Here is a 16,018-nt window from a genome sequence, read left to right as displayed (position 1 = left end):
AACTGGGAGGCGCGAAATACACTGCCTGGAATTAAGTTGTAGAAAGTCGGCGGGACGAAATCAACTCGGAGAACCTGGAGGGGGGGGGGGGGCTAATCGAATGAATCCTGAAAAGGAGCACCGTTTCTCTGAGTTGATTGAACTTCGAGTAGAAAGAGGGATAGAGAGAGAACCACGCAATCTAGACGCATTGAAACGTTTCTTTAAAAAGCAACCCTGTTACCGGAAAACACAACGCCCCAGCGAGATACACTTAGTTCTCCCCAAGTTCGATTCCCCTCGGTTATCTTCGCGTCGGTTGCGAGCGAAAAATTCGAACAAACACGACAAAGAGTGGCGTCGAATCGAACCACACCGGAGGCGAGCCCGCGGAAGCTCGATCCGATGGAATCGATCGACAGCCTCCTCCTTCATTTTCAAGTGAATTTCGCATGGGTGGTTGGGGGAAAACGGGTAGGCCGGTGCGAAAGGGGTCGGCGGTGAACGGTAAGTAGTACGGTGTCTACGGTGCAACGATTACGAACCATTTAATTAGAGGCGAAGGATTCCCATACCGCGCTCTGCAAGTGAGCGTAGCGATCTCACCTGCTCGGGCTGTCACGTTGCTGCCGGGTAGAATTAGACGATCCGCGTACTCTATCTGCGGTCGCCTAGGACTAACTGGAACGAGAAAATTAGGCGAAGGTTAATTTCGGTCGATTCTACCGCGGTTGGATACCGCGAAAGTATTCGTTTATCCGATGACGATCATTTCTGATTACGGTCAATTTGTCGAAGAACTACTTCCTCACTGATTCTGATGATTTTTGAATATCTTGTAGAAATTAACATTCTGAATAACTTTGTCTCTATGTTTGTCGAGTACACTCGTCAACGCCTGATTTCAATTACGCCCGTAGATACACATTTCCAACGAAAAATTCCACCGTTTAAAGTTTAAGCGTAATCAAGACTTATCGAGTCTTATCTTATCAATTAGACTGCGGATTTTTATGCAAAATAAAAGTTTCCGAAGGAATTTATAAAGATAGGAGCAATCGTAGAAATTTATTTGCCCTCTGAAGCATCTCATTGGGTTCAAAATAAAGTAGAAAACTCGTTGGATCCGATGAAAGTTTTGTTCTTTGTTGTATTGCACAAAGCCCTATAGGCTATAAATGCATAAAATCCGCAGTCTACTTATTATCGACTGTTTCGTGCACAAAAATTATTTTTATTTTATTAGAACTTACCCCTGACGACCAGCCTCGCCGGCTCGGATGCCAACGCGTCTTGCGTTGTGAAGTCACTGGCTGTGACCTGGCACTGCCACAGTCCGTCGTCGAACTCCAGGGTCGCCGAGCGTACCCATAGCGAGCAGTCGCCGATATCCGGAGAGCCCACCCACTCGTACTTCTTCAAGTGCATGCCGATTGGCTGAAACAATTCGGGTTCTCGTTCAGTTCTTGTTACATGCAGTGCCAATCAATCGACCGAACCCTTCTCCCTTTAACCCACTTTATCTCTTGTACGCTCTACCAAATCCCATCCTTCCGTTTTCCACCTTTCCCCAGCCGCGAACCACCGTCCCTTTTGCCTGGCCCTTTTTTTCATTCATGGTTGCACGTTTGCTTTGGCTAAAGCTTCGTTGCTGACCTGGACAATTTCCTCTCGCCGTCGAAGGTTTTCTTATTCTCTCTTATTCTCTCTTTACTCGAGGTTTTCGTGAGACCTTCGATTTAGGGTGTTCTTTTCGGAGTTTACGGGGCAACAATAAATTGAAATAAACAACGGGAAAACTTGAAGCGTCAGGCAATAGGTTTGAACCGAACATTCGGGACTTGAAGTGGCAGCAAACGGATTCGGCAACAGATGACCGGTGTGTGTCAGCGTTTTGAGCGATCGCTTTAATCGACGAATGAAGGGACGTCGATCGTACCTCGTTACCGGAATTCTCCCTACCCTGGCTTCCCTCTCGTTTTCATCGTCTCCTCCACCTCGATCTGTTCTCGTCGAAGCGTTCGCGTTCCCTTCGAAATGAATCATCGGCTTCCGGGGGTTCGAGCCTCGGAGCCGCCGCGCTGCTCATCTCTTCTTTCTCGTAGATTAATTCGCTGTCGGTAGGAAAGTGCGGCCTTAGCAAGTTTCGCAGTCATAATGTGGCCGTAATTCAAGGATCGATCCTCCACGGTGCCCATATAATCTATCCGCCTCCTACCACTCCGCGTTCACCCCCTACCTCTACAACCCCCTATTTTAGAGGCCAGTTTTCACCTCCTTCCCTCTCGGCTGATGGGTTATCGAGGCCACACCGTTATAATACCGCTTGTACATTATCTGTGCGCCGCTGCTAAACTGGATCACGCCGTTCGGATTCCCTCCCCGCTCCATCCCACCACCGGTTTACCCCCGGAAAAATCTCGTCGTTCGTCATTTAAAGCCATTAACCGGTTAACGAGTTTCCGTAATCCCTGGCCGACTCTCTGCGCGCCATGGTAAATCCTCCTTGAGTTAGTTCCGCAGAGTCTTTTGCCCAGGGAATTGCGATTTTTTCGGTCACTATTCCAACATCTTCGCAATCGATCGCGTCCCTCGAAACTTTCAATTTCGCCGCTTTTTTTCGTTTCAAGCTCGCCCTCGTCGGAATGTTTAACCAAAACTGCGAGTTCTTCGAAGCGTATAATTCCGAATGGTTCGTTTTAATTCGCACCGCAGCTTCGCCACGGTTTCCATCACAGTATGCTTTCATGTAACTCCGAGAGGAAACTAGATTTTTGTTACGTACACACGTAAGCATATCCGAATCCCCGTCCCGCGACTATATTAGTAATGAACGCGACACAGTTTCCGCGGGAGCTGCAGCAGTTTATCATTCAACAGCAGACACAATAATACAATGGGAAGTCCTAGCGATGATTATTTGCGCGAAGCGTAGATGAAAGGGGTGAGGGGGAGATGCAGGGCACGGTACAGAACCAGGCGCGCCCCTAGGACAAGAAGAATAATGAGTTGCTGGCGCGTTGACGTTCTACGTCGTGAGACGAAGCGACGCGTACGCAATTACACGTTGTATTAGCGTATTACGCGCTCTCCTCTGGTACTATTCCCCTCGATTTTTCACTTAACCATCCCCCGCACCCCGTGGGAGGTCCGAGGACAAGTGGAAATCCAGTTACGCGAGAAACGAATCTCTGTTTTCTCAACGGAACCTGAGAAACAAGGCGTTGGTACTTCGTGTCGCGTGACTTAAAGTATTTTCCTACATTTTATCCCCAGGAGGGCGAATCAAGAGTTCTCCGTGGAAAGGAAGCATGCAACAATTCTCATTGGCAGACTTCGAAAAGGAGAAGGCATACAATTCGATGTGTATATGTATACACTAAATCATCGATGAATGTTCGAAGGCGCCTGGGCACCGACAAGAAGAGGTCCCCATGTGATAACGCTGACTTTTTAATAGGGTTCAGCACAGGGATAGAGCTTGGAATTCTAAAGCCAATGATATTTGTTTCAGCCGCATATGGCCATTAGTTTATGAAATATTCAATGTTCAGTGGCGAGGAGCTTTCCAACACTCATCGATGATTTACTGTATGCCTTTTTATGCATGTCCAGCGATTACTCTGCAACGAATGGACCAATCGAGTTGAAACCTTTTGAATCTTGTAGATGATATTCCCGCGGTGGTTCAGTTTGAAAAAAATTTCCAACCTTTTGAATTTATTACAACCTATTCTTTTCACTCATAAATCATAAGCTTCCAGATAGTCCAAAGTACTTCCCTCTAATTCGTTCTTGACGCTTCTCGAGTAATACTTCAAAAATGTTTCGCCGATCGGTGCATCAACGAACGAAGAACTCGGGACAAGAAAAACACCATCAAGCAAGGTAAGTTGGATGTCTTCTCTACAGGAGAAATCGAGGAGAGGAGAGGATCAGAGGGCAAGTCACCGTCACCGGTGACTTCATTCATTTAAAGGATTAAAATCCGCGCGCGACCGTCCGGGAACGGTACCGACGTTCACTTACTTAACGGAAAGAGGGCCCTTATTCCCTTTTCCCCCTCCTTTCACGTTGGTTCACGGCCTCCAGGACGGCGTCTTCGTTCCTCCAGGCAGGATCCACCCACGCCACCACCTTTCCACCTTTTCGTTCGCCTCTCTGTTCTCTCCGGAGAGAGGGGCCGCGACCAGCAATCAGCGTAATGCACCCGCAGACACACCCCGCGGCCCACCCCCGTCTTTCCTCCCACCCCTCTGTCCACACAATCGCGCGCCTACGGCACATCGACGAGCACCCATACACACCGAGCTCTCTTCGTAAACGTCGTGTATACAGTGGTGCACGTACGTACGTACGTACGTACGGTGATCGGTCGGAGGAGCAAACGGCCAGGGTACACAGCCCCCTGGGCCAAAGGCCCTGATAACACGAGCGAGAGCTTGAGTAATGCAGACGCAACGGCAATCTCTTCGAGAGCAACGAAATAGATCGCAGAACGGTGCGATCGATCTCGTGGCTCCTCGAGCAAACCACCGCCGTCTCCTCCCGCCCCCTTTTCCATCCCCTGTTCATGCGACCAACCACTTCCACTCTGGAAGGCTCTATCTCTTGTTCTCGGACTTTCGCCTCCCTTCTTACCGCAGCTGGCCGAGCTCCTTTTGCGCGGGGAAAAAAGTTGTTAACTTCGAGATTCATTGCAGACTCTTTGGAGGTATGAGTAGTCGAGGCCCGGTCGTACAGGGTTGGTTGTTCGCGCCATGGCTCACAGTCATCATTGGGGTTGATGCGGGTTGAACGAGCGTAAAAGGCGCAGCAGGAGGTAGCTACCCTACAGAGAATTTCTCCGTTGGGTAAAAAGAGGCTGCGAAGAAGCCCGGTTAGAGAGCCGACAGACGGTGGCGGTGGGGTGGGGACGGGGGTGGTTTCTGGTAATCCGGTGAAGGCGATTCCGCACACCTATTTCGCTAAAGTGATTTCGTGCCTTCGAAGGATTCGACGTTTCTTTGGAGAATCACGCCACGGTCCCGGGGAACCTGGTGTCGGTTGCTGGCTCTCTTTTACCCCCTTCGGATTTCTCTCGTCGGGGAAAAGTGTACCTCGTAAAGCTCCCGGAGGCGCATGTCCCGTTCGTTTCTCTAATTCCGGTATTACGTATACCGCTGCGTTATTTCTCGAATGGAGGAATCCTTCTTTAAACCGTCGTAAGTATGCAACTCGCTTCACCGAGGAGAGTTCAATCGATCGAACTGGAATTTGATGCACTCGTAACCCGCCTGGAAAGATTGTCCGAAATTTTCCCTGTTCTTTTAATTTGTCACGTTTACCTTTCAACTGGCGTTGTATCAGAGAAGCTGATAGCTAGGTCATCAGTCAAGGGAGAGTAAAATTTATCTTAAGGTAGGTTTCATAATATTATTTCAAATAGATTTTAGATTCTTCATATATAAAACATTAGTTAATATAATATTTTTCTCCTTTACAGGGAAGGAGAGGGGAGATCCAATTTTTTCCCTTCTAGGTTATGGTAAAGGCCATTTTTTCCCTCGAGGAAAGGTCCTCCCAGCTACACCCATGGGAACAACTAATCGCGTTAAAGTTGGGAACCTCGGCTTTGCTCCCGCGCGTTTCTCTCCTTTAGTGAGCGATTTTTATCGGCATATTTTCCAGCCAATTTCCCCCGCATAAAGCACGAATCAAGGAGTCCGTTTGTTGGCGTCTCGATGGCCGACTCGGAGGGGAGGGCGGCAAACGGGGCGACGCGTTCGCGAACGACGCCGACAAACGAGCACCTAGAGGGTTCGTGGGAAATTGCGGGGAAAGGGGATCGACGCGTCGTCGTAAACAAGCGTGCACTCGGATCTCCCGAGAAAATTATCCTGGTCGTTATTTACATCTTTCATAAATATACCTCGGCCACCACGGTGGGAAATGGAGAAAGAGGAATCGGCGGGCTGGCACGACGGGCGTGCAGGAAAGACGAAGAAGAAAGGAGGGACTGGTCCCAAACAGGAAGTAACGAGAGACCGCGAAGGGTATAAATCTCGCGTGAGGTTTCGGAGGGCGATCTCGTTTCAGGATCACCTCCCACGAAAAGGGTTGCTCGACGGTGTTGCCACTTTGGACGGTAATACGATATTCTTGCCACCTAAACGAACGTTCCACGCTTGTTCGTGCTTCGAGAACAACGACGGCATTCTTGGGATAATATTTGCATCGTTGTCATAACGGTTGCGGGAATTTCGACGTCGAATTTACAATCGATTCTCTCTCGCAAACAACCCTGCACTGTTTCCCTTCTTCCTGCTAACGTTCGTCGACTACCGCATTCGATTACCGTCGCTAATCTGTTGTTGTCAGTTTCACTCTAACAGCCTGTCTTCGAGAGACCGAAACTCGTTTCCACCGTGTACGTACAGCTCTCGCAATATGCGTTACAAATGATTAAACAGAGCTCGGAAACGAATGGCTTCCGGTAAACTCGTTTACATCCGGCGAATCCCGTCTGTGTCTGTCCATGTCTTGTTCGAAACCGTGCGCGCGCACTTTCGAGCAAACGCAGCAGCGCCTAATTTGAACGTGGGCGCTCAGGTAAATCGTTCAGAAGCTCGTGTATACAAGGGGTCGCAAAATAGCTTCGACTCACCCTGTATATCGGACTTTCTGTGATGAAAAATATGTAAGTTACACGCGTCACCGTATGTACAATCGCGGTCTTTCTCTACTCTACAATAAAATGGCCTGCAATAAACGAGTTTCAACTGTACACTCCCGTTCCCAGTGGCTACAATTCGCGACACATTGGAAGCGGAACCGCCGGGAACTCCGACGAGGAAAACGTTTGAAATTATTTCCATTTCCGCGGGCGCTCGTTTTCCCGTCGACTCGCCGCGGCCTGTTCCTTTTTTTTCCGTCGTTTCTTAGCCCCCGAGATAAATATAATCGCGCGGTTCCGCAGAAGCTGCCCGAGAAGCTCGCGGGCTCGCAAAAACCGGGCAACGAGCGCGTATTCACGGCCCTTTTAATTAATATATTTCCCCGTATCTTTCCGCAGGGAGAACGCGCGTTCCCCCGTTCCTCGCTGCGAACGAAAAAACCCTTGCTAGGGAAAAAGGGATTTGCTCTAGATCGAGAGGGCGCAATTTTTAGTCGAAGGTTGCTTTCCAGAGCAATGACTACTAAATATCTCAAAATTTGTAATTCTGCACATAAGGGGCTTCTGAAATAAGCGATTCATGTCCCGATTAACCGGAATCCACTGTATATAAGATTATTGTCCGAAAGCGTACCCGAGTTCGGGACGATAATCGAAAGGCGTCTGTATGAAGTATCCTAGAGACGGTTGAACCATCAGCGATGCAGACCCGCCGTTCTTGATCGGGGCTTTGTCGCCGATCGGTTTCGGCTAATTACTCGTATTAATTATACATTCGCCGGCGTGGAAGAGGTTACACGAGGACAAACGCGCGTGTCGGGCTTTGTATCCAAATAACGAGGCCGCGAGAGGGAGAGACAGAGAAAGCAGAGTGGCCGGTTTTCACGATGCCTCGAGGGGCAAACAAAAGGGGGTCGCGCACAAAGTGGACGGATAAGTGGCGGTCGAGTGGCCGCCGGTTGCTTTGGAAATTTATCATTTAATCTTTTCGCGTCGTATTCGCGGCATTGTGGTCTGGGCAAAGGCTGCATACTATAGCTGGCATTCTTGGCCGCGGGCTAAACGCGTTTCGAGGGACTCCAACCACGTGTCCTGTCTCCCTGATACCGTATACGTTTCCCTACGTACGTCGTGTAGAGCTTCGAACACACACTTAGGTCTACTGTCCACTAGGGCGTCTCGTCATAGACATGTCAGCGTAGCGTACAACATGACGATTACGCTACGAAGAGGACCTTATCGCCTTATGTTGTAATAAATATTCGACGACGTAAAAGTCGGATAAATTATTTGGTCACATCCTTAGATAGAAAAGAACATAAATGATCCATGTATTTCATTCTTTCTATAGAATGAATAAAAATACGTGCAAGAATTTAGTGCGTTTGGTAGCTCCGCTAATAAAAAAACAAGACAACTAAAATGCGATGTTGTGTTTCCAGCGACGAAAACGCGACGTTGAAGCGTATGTGGACACACGTCCATTGATTTATATCGGTCGCTACATGGAAGCGTCCTGCAAGCGTCAAATGTCTATGAAGCGTCTATGGCGAGACGCCTTAGTGGACAGTAAGCCTTACGCGTACATTTATTTCACACTGGGTGGGTGAGGGGGATCAGGTTGAGCGCGTATGCGTTCACACACACATTTCCGTCTTGTTGGCTATATAAAACCGGTGCGTGCATTAATTTGCATATTAATTCGCCGAGGGTAATCCGCTTTAATGACATCTGGATTAGGGAAAACGTTGCCGGGAGATACACACGCTGCTCTCTCACCTGGGCTGTTTCAAGAATATCCATGGTATATAAATACGTTTTCATAACCGTTTTCCGTTATATTAGAGTGCCCGCCATCGGGCCACGGATTACCCGAGGCTTTCGATCACGCGGTTTCCGCGTGCTTCCGGTACTACGTACACCCAACGATCACGATTCCATTAAATCGATCGGTTTGCCCGTCGGTTTCGGTCGGTCGAATCGCTCTGCGAGCCTGGCACAGGGTAGATTTTACGAACGTTAATTTGAATATTAATTCGTCGAGTAATTCGGGGTTGATGACATCGGGATCAAGGGAAAACGCGGATGTAACCGTGTACGGAAATGGTTTTCCGGCGATTCTTCCTCTGTCGATGCCGCGGTAATACGTTAATTATCGGCGTTTGGATTATTATTCGCTTCCCCTATGTGACTCGTGTGCTCGAAAACATTTTATACCCACTGCAGCTCATTAACGCTTCTTTGCGTTTCTTAATTAACGGATCTGGAGGACCGAGTGGAGACGGGACAACGGCGCCGTTTTGTCGTCAAAGGAATTCATTCGATCCAAGAAAGGACGGTCTCGCGCGTTAGCCGTCGTTCCGCGACAAAGACACGGCACGATTCTTCTATCTTTCCTGGCAGTCGACCATCCGCGAATTTCCAACCGTGCTCGTTGTTCTACGTAATTACGCGAGGGCTCGCGGTACAGCCCGAGGAAACGAGCGTAACCAAAGAATTCCGCGACGTCGATTGTCCATTCGTTTCTCGCCGCGCAGCGGTCGACGCGAGGCAACACGTGCTGCTCGTTTACGAAGGGAAACAGAAGAGTCGAGGAAGGAGTAAAAAGGCGTGCAGGGAACACGCGTGCAAAAAGAAATTGCATTAAACGTCTCCGGAGGGGGGAGCTCGGTCAAAAGATTTCTCCAAGTCTGGGGTAGTTCACGATTTCCTCGGAACGCGCGTGCCTTTCGTCTTTCTCTTCCTTTCCTCGACGATTTCAGTCCCTCTGTGTCTCTTTCATCCCCTTTCTTTTTTACTTTCTCCCTCTCTCGCGTGGCGGACCTCAGTTCCCCTCGGTTCTTCGCTCGAACGCGGCTGGCTTTTCACCCCTGACTGCCGAGAGTTTTTTCAGTCGAAGCGTTGTAACGACTTCAATTTAGACGGCGCGTTTCGCAGCGTACGCAACCCACCCCTCGTCGTTCTCCTACCTTGTGACGGGCCAAGAAGCTTTCTCGTTTCGCGACGTTTTCACGGAGAGGGGAGTGGAAGAGGTAAGAAAAGCTGCGGAAGGAAGTCGATGGCGAGACGGTAACTGGTGAACGCGCGCCCGGCATGAACGTTACGGAGATAGGAAGAAACGCAAGAAACACGGAGTAAACGAACCTGAACGCCGCGTTTAGCATCGCGATTGCCGTAATATCATCGTACGATCGTAAATCTGCCGGCACAGACAGAGGACCGTCTCCTATTTATCCGGTTTTTCTTACGTTCTATCCCCTGAAAACTTTCAAGGGTTTGTTAACGCCTGTTCACGTGTGTCAGAGAGAATATAAAGATAGGTAAGGCTTAAGCAAAAGGCAGAAAAGAAAAACGAGAAAATTGTGCAGTTCGCACAAATTATTTGAACGTGTAAGGAGGCCTTAAACGGGTCTTAAACAGGTCTTACACGTGTATTAACGTGTCTTCTGTGAAATAATTCCTGTGCGAACCAATGTCTCGATAAAACAGACTTTCCTACTGGCTCTTTTCCCATCAGAGTTCAATACGATAAGAGTGAAAGAGTGGAAACACTGAGCACGAGACAGAATGAGGAAATGATTATGGCTCCGGTAGCGTCTGTTCCAAATTTTCGACCGCTGGGCCAAGTATTTTCCTCGTGACCCGACTTCCCGGTCAGCGTAATTTGCCGGCGCGAACGCCAGAAAAATTGCGGCTCTTGACCCCGGCCGACAATGCGGCGAGAAAAAAACGGGGCTGGCTGCCGTGTAATTCTCGCGGATTTGTATTTTAATTCGGCGCCCGTCTGCCCCCTTCCCAGTTTGTCGCCGGTATCGCGTCCGACGATTCCACGAGCTGTTGGAGAACCAGCTTTTTCCGCCCATCGTGTGATTTTAGTCTGGATCCCGTAACGCGATAATCTTGCGCTAAAGTGGGTTATATTTTCTTCTACGATCTTCCCCTCGAAACGTTTGCCATTTCCCGCCGCGGAACTTCCAAGATTCTTCTGGATTGCAACGATCGCTATCGTCTATACGGATACTAACCTGAACGCAAAGACTTCGAAACGTCTGATCTTTCGTTGACGTCGAGATCATGACCAGCGTAGCCCCAATTGTTGCGCGACTCTTTCATCACTCGGTCCAGCGAGAGCACCGTGAAGAACTTAATTACAAGGAAAAAATGATTACGCCGAGAGGAGGAGGTGGCGCGGAAAAGAATGTGGGATAGCTGAAAGAAAGATGTAAGGCCAGGTGGGGAGGAGGGCTAAGAGGAAGTATCTGCCAGGCAGTTGCACGACGGAATAAAAAGTTTCCTCGGGATTAACGACAAAGATGATAATGAAGGCCAGTGTCGGGGACGGACGATTATTATCCGACGTCAGATATCCTCGAATCCGGGAGAGTGAGGCTTTTCTTCGCCGCGAGTTTCAGCAGTCGTTCCTTTTTACCTTCGATCGTTCGACGATGATTTCCCCCTCTCCCTCCTTAGTTCCGTTGTTAAGAACGTTCCGCGGCAGGAACGAAAGAAATTCCCCACGGGGATTGGTAGCCTCGGCCATCTTTTTTTTCTTTCTTTTTTTTTCAAACATCCCGTAAGGAATTTCATTCCGTCATTTGGCAGCCTCGTCCGGTGGTTTTCCGACCGCGTCTTCTCATCCGAGTTCACGCAGAGAGTGCGTTCCAGTTATGAAATCGCATTTGGTCGACGGTAATCTCGCTGAAACGACATTCGTCGAGACCCAGTGACCGCGGCGGGCGGTCACACAAAGGCTGTTAGAGAGAAAGGCCACCAGAGAGAGACAGCCTGCTGCTATCCTGGGGCTGTTACACCCGTTCGTTAAACTCAACACCGTTGTGTACCGTGCTGCGTCTTTTTCCCGAGTTTAAAGTTCGCGTGGAATCAGAGACTGGTCAATCAAGACCCTTTCCCCCTCCCCACTTTACTCGTTTCCTTCCTTTTCCTTTAATCCGCCCTCTAGCCGCGTAGAGTCGAGAGTTTCGAGACGCTTCTGTGCCTTCCGGCAGTTCTCATCTTCGATCAAGTGGCAGACGGATAAATACATATACAGCCGTCTACTCTCGTTCGACGAACGTGGCGCGCATACCTGTCGAGAAAAGGCTTCCTCGCACCTTCCCCCTCCTGGATTATGTACTGGGCGTATGTACTTGGTGGAAGGTGGTCATAGAATCAAGCAGGTGCTAAAGCACTATTCTTTTGGACACCGTAAAACATGGATTAAAAGGTCCGAGTGCCTGCGTGAGTCTATAAATGATTTGGCCATTTCGAAAACACAGGGCAACACAAATTCGACGAAGGGAAACTAGGAGTGTCCTTGAAACAGGTCGAACATGAGAACCATCCATCTGAACCGACACGCGACATTTAGCAGAGTATAATCGCGATCCGTCCTAACATGATCCACGAAGCCTCCCGCCGGCTTTCTTTTCAATCTAGCCGGATCCATTTGGCGGTAGGTGCATACCAAGCTGTATGAATGCTCGCGATAACAAAACTGCTAGCTTCCCGTGGACTTTAACCAGGCAATTGTACGCAAATGAGCCGAGCCTCGACGGTCTGAGACGTTAGCCCAAGAAAATGTAGGCGCTCTGAAAGCCGTGGCTCGGATTTAATTAAAAAATTTTTTCAAACGGACAGCCTCGTGCGCCGTCGTTGAATGCCCGTATTACCGCGCCACTTTCTTCAACCGTGGACAGATTCAGCCGGCAATTTATACGGACAACGTGTACGTTATAATCTTCGCGAAAGAACGGGAGAAGGGCAGAATATGCTGCCTGTGCGGAAACGGCTGCGAGGATTTAAAAAAAAATTGAGAAATATTACCTAGCGCTGGAATTTTCTCTGATAACAATACGGTGATCCCGACCCCGACTATTATCGCGGATACAAATGCTTGTATGCTTGTATACAAAATGCTACTATAACCCTTTAACCGCCAGTGTGACGTACACATCGCAACCTGCATTAGTGTCATAATTTAAGGGTCTGGGGCGTTAAAGGGTTAACGGTTCGACCCTCTTTAAAATCGAGCCACGTATTTCGAGACCTTTAAAAATTAATATTACCTAATTGTACACCCATTTACGACAAGTTCGGAAGTAAATGTTATCCCTACCTCACATTTTCCCCTAGCGGAAGCCGAGTTTGCTCGTGAGTGTACGTATTCGTGGTGTCGTTAGCAGGTTTGATGATCGTATGAAAACTAGATTACTTCGTGTAAACGATGCTTGATTATATTTCATCTGTATGCACATACTATACGAGGACTGCATTACCTGTCCTGTAAATCCATTCATATTCGTTCCATCGATATTATTTTCGCAAGATCGCCTGGGTGCTCTGTCTAACCGAGGGAAACCTGGTATAAATTTATCGAACAAGAACACCAACCTAAATGGCTGTATCGTTCCCACCACCACGCTCGAATTTCCTTTTCGCCGCAAAACGCAAACGCCACGGAATTTTGATCCGCGTCAGCACCGAGTGGATCGATCGGAGGGGACTGCACGGGAGTACGACATAATGAAAATAACATTTCCGTTTTGACTTTCAATTTTGTACCTCCCCTCGGAGCTTTGCGCCGGTGTGCTGATCCCTCGTTCGAAATGGATTTACACGACCGCCAATATGGGCTTGGCGGCGGTTTATCGAGCCCCCGATGTTCCTATCACGCGGATTTGTTAATTTAAAAGGTAATATCCGTGCGCGCGAGCGCGGCCACGCATGAAATACTACCGCATCGACCGATAATCCACGGGTGTATCCGTTCGCGGATATTTCCGTTTCCGGTCCCTCCCATTCTTCTCTATTTTTTTGCGTTTTTTTTTTCAACGTTTTTTCCCCCACCTGCCCTCGCCACTCTTCCGCCGATTCTATCCGCGGATTTTCATCAAGCTCGATTCACCTCTCGTTCCCAGGATATTTCAACGGGTGTAAACTATTTGTTAATTCTATTTTTCCGATTGTGCCCCACCGAATGGTCCCCTTTGTCCAAAGTAATGGACGGTCGAGGCACGGACGGTGTGCACGCGACACGAAACGTCTCCAGTATTTTACTTAAGTTCGACCATTCGGACTCGGACCCGGCCTCCTTGCCGGTCACCGGCGGCGAACGAGTATTTATTGTCGTCGAACGCGTAACGTCCACTCTCGGGTCTGTGGAAACTTATCTGGAGCCGAAGTTTTACCGGCGTAACGGAGAAAAGTTCGTTCAGCCAGGAATGGGGGTTACACAGAACGCCCTGGCAACAATGAACCGCCTGGAATCGCGATAGACGACTCAGCGCCACATGATCTTTCGCTCTTTCTATCCTGCACGGAGAACGACTCGTTGAATTTTTCAAATTTCACCGTCGAACTGCCGGCACGCGTCACGCGTCCCGTTCACGCTCCCTGAATTCTTTCATTTGCCGGCAGAGTTGTTTTTTCAATTCGTCCTGGCCTCCTCACCCTACCACGACGAATTTCCCCGGCGGTTTTTTTCATCAACTTGCCGGCGATAGCGTTTTAATTTCCCCGGCCACGCGCGCGAATCGTGGTGCTTTCAATTTGTTTTACAACACGGCACTTGAATATATTTCGTTGCTTTTAGCCTCGGCTATTTTTCTTTGTGAAGGCTTTTAAATCGCGTGATGTAGCTAGTTTATGAGAAGAATCGAAGGAAAATTGTTTCTGTTCGCTCGACGAGAACGAAGATTGAATTATCGTGGAAACGGACAGTTCGAACATAGTTCACCTACCTTTTGATCCTTTTGCCAGATGCATTGACCCCGTTTGCCGAGCACGCGACAGATCAGCTTCGCGTCCTGCATGGGATTCACCTCGGTGTACTGGGGTGTCTCCTCGAACTGCTGAATGCCGCGACACACTGCAAGCATTTCGGAAAAAGGGACTCGTTAGAAATGGCAAAAAAAAAAACAATTGTTTGGGGTGTTAAGGTGCGTATCGACTTGTTGCGTATCCTAGTATCGTATCACCATACGACACATTTTTATATGCGACGATGCAACTGTTGCCCATCCACATTGATACACGACGGTGATACGATACGAGGATACGCAACAAGTGGATACGCACCTTTAGAGTATAACATACGGAAGTATAGGATCGATGTAGACTATAGTCACTTAGTTTTCTTGTATATACGTTACAACAAAATGTTTATTTTCACATTCGTAGGCAAGATTCAAATTTTGCGGGGTCGCCGGTAACCCCAGGGTGACGTTCCAGGGATAAACTGGTGTATGTGTAAATAAGAGCACGGTTTTATGCGCACCAACGAGACGAGTCAGTAAAAATATGCAAAACATTCGTTTGCAAAGCCAAGCTATTCGCTGGCTTAGGTCTCTGTTCCACCTAAATGGTAATCACCTTCTTTTGTTCATAGCTACTGACTCGACTCGTTGGATGAGGTATATGCTGAAGATACTGGCTTTAACATCGCACTATTCTGTATACTCGAGCCTGTTGTAATAAAAACTTTATTATCCTCGCTTGTTCGATCGATAGAAAACAAGAAAGAAAAAGCAGAAAAAATCCTCGTATCGCGAATGAACGGAAAAGTTGTGTTGTCGAAACGAGGAAAAGGTAGCTCTCGGCCCGAACGTACAAGCACAGGGCTTAAGCCCAGCTATTAAAGCAGGCCGTTGCTCGTTAAAGTTGTTATTTAATTCGCAACTTCGGCAAATTCGTTTAACCGGCTCGATCCGGATCCCCGTCCCTCACCCGGTAATTCATCTCCCGGGTTCGCCGATAAATTCTATCAACGGGGATAATCGCGTCCGTCGTCGAAAACGATGCGCCCTTAATTCCGACACGGGCGAGTCGTCGTAGACGTCGACGTCAGTCGATTGATCAGACCGTCTCCGATTATTTCTTCGTCCCGATTCCCACCGAGCTTCATCCCCTCTAGCGACTGATTTTCCCGACGATTAAACGAACGGAACGACGAGACCAGCCGAAAAACGGGTGCTGCGTATTTTCATCGATTCACTCGGCTAGCGTGGATGACGTGAAAGTTTTACGCGGCGGCGGCAGCAGCGGGCCCCGTTCTCGCTCGTCGGATTGCGTCGTTAAAAATTCAATTTTTCACCGAGATGAGAATGATTAATAAAGCCCAGTTTTTGCTCGGGAATGCCGGAGAGGACGGCTGCGTGCGCTTGCTCGCGAGGAAATAACTTTGCAAAATTAACAAACCGACGGTACCGAAACTCGTTTCCTCGCGACGATCGTGGTGGGCGTTTTACTGCCAGGGAGAAAGGACAAGAGAGACGAATAACATACGATGATTTTGATTTGTCGAAATAAGTAGGTCTTGAGATATCACTGTACAATGCTTGTGCCATGATTAAGTAGTACGTACAATCGATCCAGTATTCTGAATTA

At 48.6% G+C, this 16,018-nt stretch overlaps 1 protein-coding gene across 1 annotated transcript in view; it reads right to left on the bottom strand.

The window, feature by feature from the left end:
* LOC107189022 (B-cell receptor CD22-like) overlaps window positions 1-14,511 on the bottom strand; it is a 39,747-nt gene extending 25,236 nt beyond the window's left edge. Inside the window, exons 1-3 of the mRNA XM_015577451.1 lie at window positions 14,374-14,511; window positions 1,233-1,416; window positions 525-660 (exon numbers count right to left, since the gene is read on the bottom strand). Coding sequence (XP_015432937.1) covers window positions 525-660; window positions 1,233-1,416; window positions 14,374-14,511 — 458 coding nt within the window. The remainder of the gene's footprint in view (window positions 1-524; window positions 661-1,232; window positions 1,417-14,373) is intronic.
* Window positions 14,512-16,018: the final 1,507 nt, after the last annotated feature.

The sequence above is a fragment of the Dufourea novaeangliae genome, unplaced genomic scaffold (genome assembly GCF_001272555.1).
Source record: "Dufourea novaeangliae isolate 0120121106 unplaced genomic scaffold, ASM127255v1 scaffold125, whole genome shotgun sequence".
Classification (NCBI taxonomy): Eukaryota; Metazoa; Arthropoda; class Insecta; order Hymenoptera; family Halictidae; genus Dufourea; species Dufourea novaeangliae.
This window is presented reverse-complemented; position numbering and strand designations above follow the sequence as displayed.